Source organism: Schistocerca gregaria, chromosome 4 (genome assembly GCF_023897955.1).
Source record: "Schistocerca gregaria isolate iqSchGreg1 chromosome 4, iqSchGreg1.2, whole genome shotgun sequence".
Lineage (NCBI taxonomy): Eukaryota > Metazoa > Arthropoda > Insecta > Orthoptera > Acrididae > Schistocerca > Schistocerca gregaria.
Window position 1 is genome coordinate 216338231 of NC_064923.1, and position 18143 is coordinate 216356373.

The 18143-nt window shown below is 37.9% G+C and overlaps 1 protein-coding gene across 3 annotated transcripts in view; it reads right to left on the minus strand.

Annotated features, from left to right (window-relative positions):
* Positions 1–17925, minus strand: part of LOC126267085 (uncharacterized) — a 137196-nt gene extending 119271 nt beyond the window's left edge. The window contains exons 1-5 of one of the 3 annotated variants that reach the window (XM_049971948.1): positions 17847–17925; positions 17492–17639; positions 6588–6650; positions 6455–6496; positions 505–843 (exon numbers count right to left, since the gene is read on the minus strand). In XM_049971948.1, coding sequence (XP_049827905.1) covers positions 505–843; positions 6455–6496; positions 6588–6650; positions 17492–17632 — 585 coding nt within the window. In that variant the 5' untranslated portion in view covers positions 17633–17639; positions 17847–17925. Of the gene's footprint in view, positions 1–504; positions 844–6454; positions 6497–6587; positions 6651–17491; positions 17640–17770 lie in introns of all 3 variants that reach the window. The other 2 variants (XM_049971951.1, XM_049971949.1) reach the window with 2 other exon arrangements.
* Positions 17926–18143: the final 218 nt, after the last annotated feature.

An 18143-nucleotide genomic window follows, 5' to 3' on the forward strand; every position in this document is an offset into this window, starting at 1 on the left:
ATTTCAAGTTATTTACTATTTTAATTAAATTTTCAAGGACGAGGGACAGGCTTGGAAAGCCCAAATCAAGCCTCGATAAATAATGATGCAAATGACATTATTCACAGTCAGTAATATAGTAAGACATGTGCTGTCATTGAGCACACAGTACCTTGAGAGATGCTATTGGCATGTGGAATAAAATGGAATATAATCACAGAAACGCAGGGTCAGGGATATTGTGGTGGACACATCACATTCGTTTTGGTCTTCTCAGTGGGCACTTGGGATCAAGAATGCCTTGGACCATACTAACAAATCCACTGACTTGCACCACAGACCTCATGCACAAGGGATTCACAGCCTCACTAGGTTGTCACAAAATATAATATAACCCACACCCAGTGTTAAATACTATGACTTGTCATAGATACTAAATTACTTTCTTTGGTGAACTATCGAACTAGAATACCACAAACTGAAAATATAAGATAATAAAAAAATATTGCTTTGTAAGCTACTTACCTTGTGCATGTACCTTTTGAACCACAAGGGTGGAATATCATCCTTGACCTCCTCTGAGTTAATTTTGTTGCTCTTTAGTGGCTGTGTTGACCCTACAGCTGCAACTATGCGCTTTGCTTTTTCTACGGGTGCAAGTATTTTAGCAGCTGGTCGTGTGTTGGCTGGCTTAGCAGATTTTGGTTTTTCATGTCGACGTACAACACCAAGTTTTGAAAATTTTGCTGTGACACCATGCACTGAAGTTTCTGTCTGGGTGTTTTGAATGGTATTTTCTGTTACATTCGGTCTGTCTAGCTTCAAGACAATTCCTCTCCCTCGGCGAGCCCTCTGACGAGCAAACTGGAAAATAAAAAGGATGAAATCAGAGACTGCTTATATATTACTACTCATTTAAAGAGGGGACATGAATATGCTCAAGCCTCAATTTGTAACTACACCGTCCATATACAAAATTGACTTCTGTCACTCTTGGCAAAGAGCCACTGTTAGCCAATTCAGTGAATGGCAACACACTGCTGTTCCTGTTTGCATTGCTTCATTTCATGTGCTCACATGCTGTCACTTTCGGAACTTTATCACTATATGACTCGGTGCAGACTTTTAAGCAATTTTCAGAAGAAGCGGGCACTCACAATTGGCAGGAAAATCCCTTCTCTCCATATCTTCTGCAGCCCAATCAACAATATATGAGACACTTGCTAGGCAAAGGGGGAATCAAAAAACATCAAGACACTTGCTAGATAGGCAGGGATCTGCTGCACACAGAAAACATTAAGAACAGCAACTGCAGCCACACAGGAGCCACCACTACTGTCACCCCGTCCAGTAGCAATGCCACCTCCCCTACAATTCAATCAACAAGTGCATACAGAAAAACCCCGACTCAACATGATGTCTCATTTTCCAAACTACATTACACAAATGTGCTTAAGTACTCGACTATTGTCATTCGTCTGTCCTACATACCCTGTGCAAAACATCATTTTAACAAAGTGATATTTTACACTATAGCAAATGTTTTCAAATGCATCCTTGGTATTGAGTTCATGTATCACATTTGCTAGTCCTGTGTGTGTGTGTGTGTGTGTGTGTGTGTGTGTGTGTGTGATGAGGTTCTGAATATATACTATCGACTCATATGCGCCAAGGTTACCACTCCACAGATTCACAGAATTCTGCGAGCTAGTATTCAGTCACAAGTACTATTCATTTAATGATAACATTTATAAGCAGATTGACAGACTAGCAATGGTATCCTGTATATTTCATATAATGCGTACAAGGTGTACCCAGAAAGTGTGTTTACCTGACCACTTAAAAGAGCACAAATACTTTATTCGGAATTGAAGTAAGAGCATCTGACTGTATTTCAATATAATATATTTTGTTATATGAATGTATGGTACCTGTTCCGCAGCTGTGATATATTTTGAACAACAACATCAAAGAATGATGCTGCCGTTCACGTTAACCATGAGGCATAAACTTGTTTGACAGTGTCATCTTTCTGGAATTTCAGAAGGTACAAAAGGTAATGGGTGCACAAGTAGACAAAAATCCAATACGGCCATATCAGTGCTGTGAAGACGGCGACTAATTATTTACCAGCTGAAATCAATTATGGATTGTGTGTTGCATCCGCCATAAAGGGATAAGCATGTTTATGTATGAGAACAAATTCACATCAAACTGATCATCATACTTATTCTAGACTGTATAGCATAATTTTTGGCATGCAGCGAACACCTATTTCCATACAAAGCTGCACTGCACTCCAAAGTTTCTATCAGCAATAAACTTTGTTTGCACTGAAGCACTGCACATATTAGCTGTTAACTCATTAGAATTCGTTTAATTTTGGTGTTCTGTGGTATGTGCCTGGACTCCAAGGAATGTCATAACCTCTCATAGCAAACTCATACACATCATCCATCTTTATGAGATTTAAAATGTTATCACCCTTATCAAACTACTGTGTCAAAAACAGTATTCCAATCCTAATTTTGCACTTTGTGTCACATTCTGTTTTGAAATGTGGGATTTTGGGGGCATTTTCACCAACTGGTGACTGGAAATTGCATTCAAAAGTGTTATGGTAAATCATCAGTTTCCCATCTTCTACTCACTGCCTGAATTATTTGACTATCGTAGCAGAAAGTAATCTACTGTATTCCTCTTTGGGAACATTAGTCTACCCTTTATTCAACTATTATCACAGTCCCTGCACTACTAAGGTAGTTATGGCATATCCATTACAAAATTCACTAATTTAAATAAGGTGAATGTCAGCAACTGACAGATTATGTTTACTTAGGACTCCTATGACTAGCTCTGAACACATGGCAAGCATACCTACATCTTTCACCATAACCACAGCTCACTATCCAGAGTCTAAGTTACTGCCATCACTAATACTAATGTTTCCATCCTGTCAATAGTTATCAGTGCTACAGCACACTTGATCACTCTTGTGATGGAAACAGAACTACAACATAAATTACAAAAACAACCTACTCTGCCGATACTCTTTGTAACACAAACAGAAGTTCCTCATAAGAGTAAGAATCTTGTCCACAAGATAGCACATGTAGATGATAACATTAAGTTAAGTCAGTGGTGAAGTCAGTAAATCAGTAAGTCAATATAATAAAAAATTATTCAACTGTGAACACAAAAAGCACTAACTTACTTGGCTATATATTTCAAATGACATAATAGGAATATAATAGAGGGAAACATTCCACGTGCGAAAAATATATCTAAAAACAAAGATGATGTGACTTACCAAACGAAAGCACTGGCAGGTCGATAGACACACATGCAAACACTAACATACACACAAAATTCAAGCTTTCGCAACCAATGGTTCCTTCATCAGGAAAGAGGGAAGGAGAGAGAAAGACGAAAGGATGTGGGTTTTAAGGGAGAGGGTAAGGAGTCATTCCAATCCCGGGAGCGGAAAGACTTACCTTAAGTGTAAAAAAGGACAGGTATACACTCGCACACACACACATCCATCCGCACATACACAGACACAAGCAGACATTTGTAAAGGCAAAGAGTTTGGGCAGAGATATTCAGTCGAGGCGGAAGTACAGAGGCAAAGATGTTGTTGAAAGACAGGTAAGGTATGGGCAGCGGCAACTTGAAATTAGCAGAGGTTGAGGCCTGGCGGATAACGAGAAGAGAGGATATACTGAAGGGCAAGTTCCCATCTCCAGAGTTCTGACAGGTTGGTGTTAGTGGGAAGTATCCAGATAACCCGGACGGTGTAACACTGTGCCAAGATGTGCTGGCCATGCACCAAGGCATGTTTAGCCACAGGGTGATCCTCATTACCAACAAACACTGTCTGCCTGTGTCCATTCATGCGAATGGACAGTTTGTTGCTGGTCATTCCCACATAGAAAGCGTCACAGTGTAGGCAGGTCAGTTGGTAAATCACGTGGGTGCTTTCACACGTGGCTCTGCCTTTGATCGTGTACACCTTCCAGGTTACAGGACTGGAGTAAGTGGTGGTGGGAGGGTGCATGGGACAGTTTTTACACCGGGGGCGGTTACAAGGGTAGGGGCCAGAGGGTAGGGAAGGTGGTTTGGGGATTTCATAGGGATGAACTAAGGGGTTATGAAGGTTAGGTTGACGGCGGAAAGACACTCTTGGTGGACTGGGGAGTATTTCATGAAGGATGGATCTCATTTCAGGGCAGGATTTGAGGAAGTCGCATCCATGCTGGAGAGCCACATTCAGAGTCTGATCCAGTCCTGAAAAGTATTCTGTCACAAGTGGGGCACTTTTGTGGTTCTTCTGTGTGGTTCTTGTTGGTAATGAGGATCACCCTGTGGCTAAACATGCCTTGGTGCATGGCCAGCACATCTTGGCACAGTGTTACACCGTCCGGGTTATCTGGATACTTCTCACTAACACCAACCTGTCAGAACTCCGGAGATGGGAACTTGCCCTTCAGTAAATCCTCTCTTCTCGTTATCCGCCAGGTCTCAACCTCCAATAATTTCAAGTTGCCGCCGCTCATACCTCACCTGTCTTTCAACAACATCTTTGCCTCTGTACTTCCGCCTCGACTGACATCTCTGCCCAAACTCTTTGCCTTTACAAATGTCTGCTTGTGTCTGTGTATGTTCGGATGGATATGTGTGTGTGTGTGTGTGTGTGTGTGTGTGTGTGTGTGTGTGTGTGTATACCTGTCTTTTTTTCCCCTTAAGTCTTTCTGCTCCCAGGATTCGAATGACTCCTTACCTTCTCCCTTAAAACCCACATCCTTTTGTCTTTCCCTCTCCTTCCCTCTTTCCTGATGAAGCAACCGTTGGTTGTGAAAGCTTGAATTTTGTGTGTATGTTAGTGTGTCTATCGACCTACCAGTGCTTTCGTTTTGTAAGTCACATCATCTTTGTTTTTAGACATAAATGACATAATAGTGTACACTCTCTCTCTTTCTTTCCCAAACGTGGAAAAAAGATCATATTGTTCACTTCCATGGTGAATACAGTGTTGAGCAAAATAAATAAATAGGGACCATTTACACAAAAGAACATAAAGAAAAATGTATCTGTATAACTAGCATCCTGTAAATGAAAAGTGTATCACAAGAGATCATGAATCTATTCAAAAAAAGAAAGTAAAAATAGGGTCTTCTCCTTATAACTTGCAAATCCAGTACACAAGCTGTAGCTGTTATCTACAGCAATTTATAGCCATGACCCATTTTCTGGTCTTTTCAAACACCAAAAACGTTTGATGCTTGAACTGGAACAAGCAGGATAGGATTTCCATTCTTATTATTTAGAATGCACGAAAGCTGAGGAACAGCCACTCCAGGAAGTATATGTGGACAAGGAAAGACAATTCCCGGATTTTTCCCAGATTTCCCGATTAAAAATACACTTTCTCCCGGGCGAAAGTACACTTTTTCTATGGTAAGTGACAGTATACTCTTCCTCCGCACTGTAAAACTCATCAATCCTTTGAATGTTTATTGTTTTATATACCAACATAGAATTTCCAAGCACTTTACAAAATGAATCTCAGGGGAGAAAAACACCTTTGATGTGCAGCAACATGTACGCTGCATATTTTCGTCTTACGAAGGTATAAATTTGAATTCCACCAGAAACCGCATGGCACTTTCCAAAGCACTGAAATCGAGATTGTGATACGCTTTTGTAAGCGTGATCTCGCCAGCTGATGACAGCATAGGACACGTGATGTAGTCATCCAATAGCAATATCACTCTTAAGCAGCGCGAACACACAAATAATGAAAGTTAATGGTTTAAATAAACATACATAGCACTCACATATAATATTGGTCTCGAAGCTTAATAAGCTGAAAGAGAAGCTAAGTTTCCACATATAATGTTGATCTTTTTTGCGTGTGTTACACTTTAAGATACATCATACAAATGTGCCAGTAAAATTTTTAATGACGACGTAAATGTCTGATCTTCTGGACTTGAAATTGTTCTAAATGGTTGTCCTGAAAGAGTTGATTTTTAAATGACAGTGAAACGCATTGTGATTTAAGAAATTCATCGTACATTCTCGCATATAGTTCATCTTGCGTATAAGTAAATCTGCTTTGAATGTAGCGCTTTTCAAAACGCCATTCGCAATATTTTCCCGCGACCTGTTAGACATAGGTTCAGTTCAGCAGTTGCAACAGATCGCCAGATAATAGGCGTCACCGCACTTGCGCAGCTACGATGACGCAGGAAGCCCTTATGTTCGTACGTGTAAAACATTAAAAGATCTTAACATTATGTCATAAAAGAAACAAGACAAAAGAGTATACTTCAATTCCCAGAATTCTAAACAATTCCCGGGTTTTTCCCGGATGAAAAAATTCCCGGGTTTTTCCTGGATCTCCCAGGTCGTATACACCCTGCACTCACATAATACATGAAATAATGTGTGATGTTGTTCATATTAATCTTACCTTTAATGCCTCTTGGAATTCACATTCACTTTGTATTGGAATCTGAAAAAAAAATAAAAATTATGCACCCAATCAATAGTGAATAATGTGAAGCCAAAATCTAAAAAAATCACTCCTGCAATGATTATCTTACCTCATCTCCTTCACTGTCTACGTAAGAGAAATTGATGTCCTCTGCTGTTCCTAAGTTTTGAGACTGAAACAAAAAATTACATAGATCAACAATGTTTGTGAAAGTCCGGTAATACATATATATAATAAATGTAAGCACAGTATGTCCGTGTACGCCGCTATAACTCCTCATCCAACTCCCACAGCTGCATAAGGGTTATATGGTATGGTAGCCCTCCATTCCTCATCCATGAAGAAGGTTTGAAACTGCAGGGGCTGAGTTTGAAGACGTGGGTGTCAAAAGACGGCATCACACTAACATACTTCGTATGGGAAGTCAGTGAAACACCTGGAACTCAAGTGCTGAAGTGGCCAAGACTGGCCAGAATGTTCACTCCAGAATTCTCACGAATGTTTTAGAAAGTTTCAGTTTTCTTTAATGTTCGTGAAAATTTATGAATGTTTTAAAGTCTTCTCAAATGATTTGGAGTGTCTCAGTGTACTACAAAGAAATGAATAAGCGTGTGTCAGACTACTTTATTTAAGGCATAATCCATATCACTTCAGGCACAGAGATTACCTTCACAGTCTCAGATGTTATTGAATTTAGCATATGTTAAAATTCAGGAGTAAGTAAGAAACAGATATTTTTTTGTTCTCTCCAAAAAAATTCCTGCCCGAGCTACAGGCCTCCAAAGATGACACCGCGAACCCAATTTTGAAGATGCGAATTTCAGAAATTTTTAAAAAATGCTATACCTCTGTAACAGTTCTAGATTTTTGTTAGAGCTTTTAATTTGAAAGATAATTGCTTTATGGTTATAATGGTATCCTCCATTTGGATATATCTTTTGCTGCCGCCTTTTGAAATTTTTTTATAATTTACAGAAAAAACTTTTTTTTCGAAAATACCAATCTACAAAAGTTAATTTTTTTCTGTTAATTAATACAATGTAGTACTCTATTCTCTATAAAGGAAAGCTTCCACTTTTAAGTTAGACATGCTTTATTCTAAAAAAATCTTCATGTCTTCACCGAAGTTGTTAATTACTAATATCTTTGTTACAATGTTTATTTCTATTGTCTTTTTGGCAGTTATTTCTTATTACTTTCTTTGTTGCAGTTGTTTCTTTTCAATTTCATTGTTGCAGATATTTCTTACACTTTGTTGTAGTTTCTTTGTCGTGGTTGTTCACTGCAGGTTTCTGTATTGTAATTGTTCAGTGTTAATTTGTTTACTGAAGAGGCTTCTAAATAATCTGAGACCATCCAGTGAGTTCTTTGTTTTCGTGCGGAATATGTCAGTTGGCACAGTTGCAGTGTGCTTTGTGAAAAGGACTGTTTGAAATATCTTCTGGCTGGGGTCACAGGAGAGTGAAGTGTGCAGACTATTTGTATATCCATAAGAGATTGATATGTAGGACAAACAAAAAAACAGACTTTGTTCAGGTTGGGAATAAGTGTTCTCATTTGAAGACTGTTTCAAAGTGAATATGTTTCCAGTGGGTGTTCTGAATGCTTTGACAGAATAACAACAATGATAGTATCTGAACCATGTGAAGCCTCCCATGGTGCAGATGATGCAGACTTTACATCAATAGAGGAAGAATTATATACCCTGAATCAGTAAATTACAGAGGTAGGTGTTAGTCCTGTTAAGAAACCATGGTCAGAGAAGTCGAGTCATAACCTCTATGCATCAAGAAAGCACAGAGGAATTACTATAGCTATGGATGAATACACTACAGAAAAACTGACTACAATCTTCAAAGTGAAAATTCTATCTTCAGAAGAAAATGAATCAAAGCACTCTTGCACCTCTTGCCAGTAATTTTTCACAAATATCAATTCAGCTGTTAAATATTGTGCACCCTACAGTGAAAAATGCAAGTTTTAACTATAATTCCATAAACATTTTCAAAGAAAACAATTTAGAACTATATTCCAACAGACAAATCAAGAAACGTGAGGTCTGTAAAAGGAGTCTTTGGGAGACCAGATCCCTATTATGGTCATCCTGTAGAAGCAGATCAAGTCAAACAGTGCAGTCATTTTATCTGGAAGATAAATGGGACTGTTCTTACCAGAGTGCCAACAAAAAGACACTATAACTGTAACAGCTGGAAGGTCACAAAAATGTGAAAGTGAAAAGATACATGACTTGCAGTATTAAATAAACTTTTACGCTTTATAAGAGCAACTATACAACTTCACATGTTGGACGATCAAAGTTTTATGCACTACACACCCATCCAGTGATGCCTGTTTATGTGTGTACTGCCCGAATTTTGAACTCTGTGGGGTAGCTTTGAAGAACTTACTGGAGCACGCCCTTGGTTGGGCGTGTGAAATTATCAGCAGCCTGTGACGTAAAGCGAGAGACTTGTTTGTTTCAAGACTGTGGTGACTGCCCTGGAAAGGGAAGATTGTAGAAATTACATATGCAACATGGAAGGAAAATAAAGTAATTAAGAAAACTGTTGCCCTTTACAATTTCATTGATGAACTTGGTGAATGGTCAGTGAAAACAGTAACACACCAGCATATGAAGAAATTACAATAACAACACATGGCAGAAGTGAAAGGGTGTGTACAGGTAAAGAACTATGTTTAGTGCTTCACTGTGATTTTTCAATAATGACCAGGTTTCAATTTTTACACGAGTGATATATTTTCAAAACAAGGACACAAGAGTTGCACTTATAAGTGATGACACAGGACATGACTCAGCACATGCTTTGCTAGCAATGCACAAAATTCTTCAACTGCAAACAGGGGCAGAGAAGATCATCATTATTTCTGATGGTGCCCTTAGTCATTTTAAAAATTGTTACCAGCTGTTTGAATTGAGTAAGTCGCTTGTGCCAACTGACTGTGTATACAGTGCTACTGGTCAAGGGAAGGGGGCTTGTGAAGGTGTAGGAGGCCTGCTGAAGCACCATTTACAAAACATAATCTTTCTAGACCAAATACAACTGTGATTCAGAATGCTGAGGATTTTATGAGTCATGAAATGTTACATATCCACAGCCCTCATTCTTTTGTCGAAAGAGGAAATCAAAGAATTCCATGAGCAGAAAAAAAGAATGGTCCAAACAAACTACTCCTGTGAAAGGAATTCAGAAGACACATTTTTGGACTCATAGTGATGGGCAAACTCATACGGCACACACTTTAAAGAGCAAGAAAGAAGAAATTTTGTTTGTTCGGCCTACACCTCAGAAACAGCAGGTTAATATTCAAATTCACAACCTGAGAAGGGGGATGTTTGTGGCATGTGCGTATGACTGTGACTGGTGGATCGCAGAGATTATAGACACCAGTTATGAGTAAAACAAAACTGTAGTGAACTTTATGCTACTACATGGACCAGCTGCTGGGTATAGGTTTCCACCTGAAGGATGCAACAATGCCATCAGTGCCCACTTCCTGTTCACAATATTTTGAAGATTGTTAAGTGCTCCAGTTCCTATTGGTTGAACAGGAAGGCATCACTCTATATAAAGAAAGATACTGAAGCAGTGTAACACATTTTTAGTTCATTGACTGGCTAATTTCAGTACAAAACAGAGTGCGCAGAAGTTGTATAAATTGAAACCTTTAAGCCTTTGGACTTTCCACATAGATTTTGGAACAATTTAAAATGACTTGAAAAATGAGTCTGTTACTCATCTCTCACAACTAAAATTATGTTAAATACAGCTAGGTTTTGATTTTTATGAGCCTGTTATGTGGTAATAAAACAGGAATTTTTGTATGGAAAAACTTTCAGTTGTTTATAAAACCTGTTCAACCTAAAAATGGAAGCTCTCCTTCTCAGGGAATGTAGAACTACATGGTACTAATCAACAGGAACAAAAAATCAAAATTTTATGGATTGGTATTTTTGAAAATATTTTGTCCATAAATTACAAAAAAGTTCAGAATGTTATAGTCAAAGAACTTTGACAGATAAATCCAAATGGAGGATTTCTTTGTAATCATAAAGCAATTACTTTTCAAGTTTTTTTTTAAAAAAAAAAAAAAAAAACCAACAAAATATCTAGAACTGTTCCAGATATACAGCATTTTAAATTTTTTCCCAAAATTCACATCTTCAAAACTGTATGTGCAGTGTCATCTCTTTGGAGGGCTGTATCTCGGAGCAGGAATTTTTTTGGAGAAAACGAAAACACGTATTCCTCACTTAGTTCTTCATTTTAACATATGCTAAATTCAATAACATCCGAGACCATGAAGGTCAGACTTTTTCCTAGCCTACCTGAATTGTTATGGACTATGCCTTCAAATTAGAGTACTGTTGAATACTGTGGATATAAGAGTCTTTAAGAGTATTTTTGAGCACTGAAGAGTATTTTTGAGTGTGAAATACTAATATTCTTATGAATTTTTCAATGTTCATTTTTACAATGTTCTCGAGTGATCTGGGAAGATCTTAAAAAAAGAAGAAAAGAGCAAGTGAAGCAGGACTTTTTAATCTAGAACAACAATAAATAAATGCTAACCCATGAAAATTAAATAACTAGGAAAATGAGTTCTTTGTACAAATTCAAAAGCACATCTTTACATCTAAACAGGGAAAGAGATGGTCAGGTGTACTACTAATTCTGGAGAACTCTACATTTATAGGCCTACTACATCAAGGGAATTACTGAAAAGATGAGGCTAACCAACACAGCACAGGCTTTAAGAATAGGACTGACACTACACACCTGGACAGCCATCCCAGATCTCTTGCTGTATGTCAGGCTGCTCCAGCTTAGCTCTGCTCAGCTGGTCGAATGATGATCTCTATATACTGCATTCTGACCTGTATGCTTAGAGATGGTGGGTGACTGTGTCAAATTTTGCATCCGATTTGTAATCAGCGAGCATCACATGATATCAATGCTTTCTTAATTTAAAGGATGACAAACCAAGCTGGCAGAAATAAATTGCATCATCTCCTGCCACTATATGGTTCAATCTAATTTACAAGGCTTACCACTAATACTCGTACTTAGAAGGTTTATAATTTTTATGGCAACCCTTCATGACCTGAACGTTACGATTTCAATTTAAGCAAAGCACTGCTTCCAGCACTCAATTCATTAAGATCATCCCAGCCGCCTCATCCATCAAAGCCAGTAAACACAATGGAAATTAACATTAAAAGTGCAATTTCAAACTAACTGAAAACCTGTTACCTACCAATTAAACTGTCAATTGGGACCAGGGAAACAATATCTGCTCTAACTTGTAAAGCCAGCAAGCAGTACCTGGTAGGATACTGTGAAAACAACACTTGAAAAGTGGTCAGTGAGACTAAGGCAGCCTCATTTCAGATTCATTTAGGTTATGCTGAGTTGTCAGGACAATGGTGGTGGTAATCTGAGTGTGTTAAATTTTCTTAGGCTGGGTTTTCATACAGTGTTTGCAGAGGACAAAGTAGAGATGTAGCACTATCTCGAGTGGAACAATGACTTGATGTAAGCCTGGAAGAAATTTAAACAAACTACCGGAAGATGTGGGGTTTATAATTCAAGCCTGTTACTGATTACTTGGACACACTGTTAAGTGTCACCCTTAAGTAAGCCACATGTCCATAATTTCAATACAGCTGTCAGCTTTTTCTTGCCTTTCTTGACACACCTGTGTTGTCTAAAGAAGTGTAATGTGCTATCAGTTTAACAGCGCAGTTATCTACCTGAAACAAAATCTGTGCAGTTATTTGAACTGAAAGAGTGTATACTACATTCAGTTTTCTCAGTTCTAGCAATGAATATCGTATTCAAGACAATAAATTGACAATGGACGACAGAAAAAGTTTCAAAAACCAACTTCAAATTATAACTCTGGTAGTTGGGAGCTCTCATCTTAGGCATGTAAAAGAGCCCCTTAGGGATTTGGGTACCAATGTGGGTAAGAAGTTCAGTTTGCTATCTGTGTGTGTACCAGTGAGGATCACCCCAGATGTGGCACAGGTCCTTCTGGATGCTATGAAGAGCACAGAAAGTATCGAAGTGCAGGTGGCAGCTCACTCTGGTACTGAAGATGTGTTTTGCTTTGAACTGGAAGAGATTCTCTCTGGTTCCCAGGGCTTATCTGAATTGGTAAAGACTGCCAGTCTTGCTTGTGAGATGAAGGCAGACCTCCCATCTGTAGCTTCATCAACAGGATCTCAGATATGGAGTCGAATGGAGAGTACTAAATCAGAGGCTCAGAGGAATCTGCGACAGTGTACGCTCCAGATTCCTCACCATGTGGGCAAAATTACATTCAAACTGATCTACCTGCTGTGCAATGAACCAAATCTTAAATTGGCGTAAGGAATAGGTTTTGTCAACGACCATCTGAAAGCAGCAGAGGTAGGTTGAATCTCTTGATACCGGATATCAACTTTGACCACTGACATGATGATGCTGTTGCATGTTGTGTCATACACAAATAAACAGAGACAGAACAAACTGTATGATCCAGGTCACGAGGTACTGGAAGTTTTTTTGTCATAGCTTGAATTTTACACATATTGTACAATACTTTAATGGTTTATATCAACTGTTTTGATGATGTCATGGGTAAAAGCAGATGTGTAGTATCAGCACTCCAGCATTTTCAGTAGTGCCACTCATCTGTTATTACATAAATAATGGGCAGAAATGACAAGCAATGGAAAACGCCCAACTTCTTTCGAGATTACAATATGAGACTGCCAACCTTTATTTAATGGGAGCTGGAACACCCAGTCCCAACAATGTTAACTTTAGTGACTTGGCTTCCGTGTATTTCAGGAACCACTGTAGCCTCTGAAATGAAACTTTTACAGGACATTAAACTGTATGTTCCGAGTCTACTGAACTACAATAATTGCATTTCAGCCACAGCTTTCGAAAATACAATTTTTTAATTACACGGTTAAAATTGTATGTACTTTTTTGTACATCACACTAAATAATTTTAATTATACATAAGATTATGTTCTTCTTTTAGTTCAGTAGAATAAGGATATGTATGTATTACTCCCTGAAAATTTGAATACTCCACTTGAAGTGGTTTCTGAGAATTCGGGAAAAATGCAACAGAAAATGCAAATTTTCAGGAACGGCTTCTAAAGTTTCAAAGCGACTGTAACTCACTTAATATATGCTTAATTTTTTGTTTTTAGTCACTCAAGGGCACCCTGCGTTCAAATCATTGGGATTTTGAGTCTGACCATGCAGACATTTCTTCAGTAATTCAGGATTTTGGCAGGTCTCTGTAAAAAGGTTTTATGATATCCATGACTGCGACTGGGATGGAATGTTTATGGCTGTATGAACTGCTTGAGTACTGGGCATAGTGGTAATTGCACTATGAATCAGGTCCAGAAGGGCAAAGATGGAATACTGGTTTTTCATCAATTGACAGTCTGTGGAAGAAGGTAACCCACACTACCTGCTCCACTTTCAACAAATCCTCAGTATTATGTATAATGGCCATCATATAATACTGCTGTAGTTCATCAATCATTTTGTCTGTCAGCCCGCCTCTTATGGTTTTACCATGAGAAAGTTTCTTGTCTCTTGTTTCAACTTCCTCAGCCTGGCACCCATCCTCTTCTGGATATGACCTTTATAACACAGCAATCCACAGCCTTCTATATAAAAATTTACTGATTTTATTACATCTTAAAGTAATGAATGTAAAAATTTTGACAGTTTCCACTGGTGTAGAAAAAAATAAAATACTTCGAATGTGAATTTATAAGTCTCTCTCTCTCTCTCTCTCTCTCTCTCTCTCTCTCTCACACACACACACACACACACACACACGGAAAATCACAAATTTGGTAATGAGATGAAAACCCGAAAAATAAAAAAAAAAATTTTAAAGTTTCCATTCTAACTCCCCTTAACCAGGGGCTGACTGTCTCAGATTTGGCTAAAATTAAAGTGGCTCCCATGATAGATCAATAATGAACTTTATGAAATCAAGGAAACTGTGTGCTTAATATCAAGTAAACATTTCCTAAATTTTGCATAAGTTTCATTAGCACAATAGGTAAACTTGAGCATTCACCTGTGACATAAGTGTGTTCTGTTGCATAACATCACGATGGCGCAGAATATTTGAAATGTATCAGGTTTGCAGCGGGCATGTTGGAGTGTTTGGTGGCACACTCTAGTGCAGCATGTTTGTCTATAAATTGTTTATGAATCTTGCTACTCATGGACTCTTTGAGTGCTGTTTGTGATAATAATATTGAAGACACTGTGATGGTTATTAGTGCGTTATTTTGATACCGGCAGATATAGGCAACAGACATGTTTTCAGGTTTGGAATTATTAGCGAGGTGTCTTGCTTATTGTTGGAGATTTAATTTTATGTTTTGGTAATGGAAGAGCCACCAAAGTGCATGAGTAGGTCCGTGAGGGATGACATGTTGAGCACATTTAAATTCCTGTAGTTATTTGCTATGATTGCCGAGAATGTGAGACATTACAGTTGGTGAGTAAACACGAGATTGACCAAAGTTTCTGCATCTTGGACCAGCAACCAGAATATGTAGCATTCATTGTTGGTGGTACAATTATGTATGGTGTTCTGTCCAGAAGGATTCTGGTTTGAGAAGTTTCAAGTTTTTCTACTCAGGAGATACTGCTGATGGCATTATTGTCATCACTAGATTTGTGTAAGGTGACATTGGCTGGCAAGTACATTTTTATGGTTTTGTTTTATTTTATCACAGTAGTGTGCATGGTATGTGTGTTTATGTGCATGATTGTGTGTTTATTGCATTTAAATATTGATGTTAATAGAATATTTTATAAATTTCCTTGGCTGTGTTGTTAATTGTTGGTCATCATCTTGAATTGAGTGACAGGTATTGTGAAGTTCGTTCTACCCACAGTGGTGAGGTAGGTATAGTTTTGGTTTTGTGATACAATGAACAGGTTTACGGATGCTGTCCATAACATATTTTCTTAAGTTTTCTCTGTGTGCAGGGTGCAATTTATTTCAGGATATCTTTATTGCCATTGGTCTTTCCAGTTCTGCTATACAGTACAACTCATGTTTCCAATACCAGTTACTTGGTTTTTGCTCTTATAGAACTTACTTTTATTTACTACTATTGTGATTTTGCCATTGTTATTTTAGATATTTGTTTCCTCTCCACTCAATATCCCCTATTTTCCCACAATTTCCTGTTAGCTTAATATTCCATATTAACAATTTGCACAATTCTATGCTTCATACATATATTTGAGTGTCATGGAAATGTTTAGGGTATTGACCACCATTTTAAAATTACATGTATGCTGCATCTTGGGGCGTGGTAAGATAGCACTGGTGGAAGCTGATAGATGGTATCCGATGGCTTGTATTACCCACAAACATTAGTAGCAAAAGCACTGTGCTTCAGACTTCCACATCTATTCAAAGAAATACTGGCAGCTTCTCGATATTATAACGAAACATAAGCCCACACACCTCCTATTATATGTAACTCCTATAAATTATTTGGCAAGGTTTTTTTTTTTTAAAAAAAATAAAAAAATAAAAAACAAGTATAATGGCAACAAACCCTCAAAACTAGATCATAATTTATACAACATAAAACTAAAGTGTGCACTACCATTACTAGTCTTTCACTGAACACTGTGACTGTGAACATATCTGCACTTTATGGCTATCTGACTTGTAAGGGAGCAGTGTACAATTGCTTTCAGCATTTCTGACTAAGTTCATGAAGTCTTCCCTTCCCTCTCCACCCCTTGCAGAGGGTCATCCCATTTCTGTCTTTTAACTTAACCAAGTTTGTGGTTTTCCAGCTCCATATCTGGGCTCATTAACTATGTCTTATTCGTTAACAGTAGGTCCAGTAAGCTTGTGAATGGGCATATCTTCCTGACTGGAATGTTACTGGTCCAGCTCATCTACCTCAGCAGGTCATCACGCAAAAAGCTTGTGATATCTAGATGCCCTTAGCACTTTTGACACTCTTGTTCTCCATGCTACTTTATTCTTGAAAGATAGCTGAGAAATTTGAAATATACATCATGAAACTATGAATGCATGACCACTTTTACTGAAGAGGGTTTTTTTTAGGGGGGGGGGGTGGAATGCATATAGCCTTCAATCATGCCAGAGATACACTATGGGTGGGAACCATGGGGTGCAGGGAGAAGGTGAAGCAATTCCTACAAAGAGACTACCATTTGACTTGCCCAAACACTTCAAAATCAAAAGCATATTCATTTTCAGTATAGCTCTAGAACCTTCAAAAGCATAAACAGCATATAGTAAATGTCCTTGATACACAACGTAAGCAATCTACCAAAAATCAAAATAATTTGAAATGCAATGGATAGAGTCTATATCTCTGTGTCAAAGAAAACTTTACTTTTTCATAACCCTCTTAGAATAAGATATAATGAGCAAATAATGGCATGTTGTGTAAGGTACAAGTTCATTAACTTATATTTCATATCTGTAGTCATCCATTTCATATGCTCTACAATCTAACTGTGAATACAAACATGATGTGCAAATCAATAAATGAACACCACTTTTTTTGACGTTTTCCTATCAAATGTCATCCATTTCTTATTACCATTCTTGAGTGTACTACTTTTATTCTTCAAATCAGTAATAAGACATCTAAAATTTACTATCCAATAAATAACTGATCGCGTTTTTATAATGCTTTCTGTATTTCAACTTCACTTCGGTTACACTACTTTACAGCACCCTTCATATACGTTAACAAGTTCGGAACGTTTTCGTGTAAACGCGCTCATATGTGACAGCAGAACATTCCAAAAAGGGTAATATCACAAACATAAATTTGAAAATTATTAAACACGGCTTTCAACGTATTTTATTAATTAAAACCAATGAAAATAAAATAGCAAAAATGAAATCGACGCTATTCCGCAGCCAATAAAGGCGATTACAGAAAATTACCAAATAAGATTTGAAACTCATCCAGTCGAGTGATGCATCTGGCATATCCCATATTCCAATACTTGCGATATCTTCTCCACTGCCTGCAACACCTTGTTTCTTCTTCCACTGGAGCTCAAATATAATTCCTAGTGTATCCATTGCTGATCTGAAAAAAAAATTGGGAACATTTAACAGATAGTCGAAATAGTTCCCAAATTACTGAACAGCAGTAAATATTATAGCCACACACACACACACATAGATATATGAAAAAACAAACTAGTGTAAGGAACTCACCTACCGACAACAAACAACAATAGTAACAACAATGAAAATCAACACTTACACCGCTAAACAATCGAAGACAACATACCTTGTTACTACGCATCTGTCAAACAACCACAGCACTTTTCATGTAAACACAATCTTTGCCATCACTGATGAAGGATAAAAGTCTCTGGAGCTATGGGTCGAATACGAATACGGATTCCGTGTACAAGACATGCCCTGTTGCTAAACGCACATTTTTTAGAGCGAAAGGGGGAATGAAAGGGGAGAAGCGAGCATTCACCGTTCAAAAACACCAGAAACAAATAACGAAGGAGGTAAGGAACTATCCAGTCTACAATAACAGTCATCCTGTACACAGAGTGATCAAAAGAATAAGTAA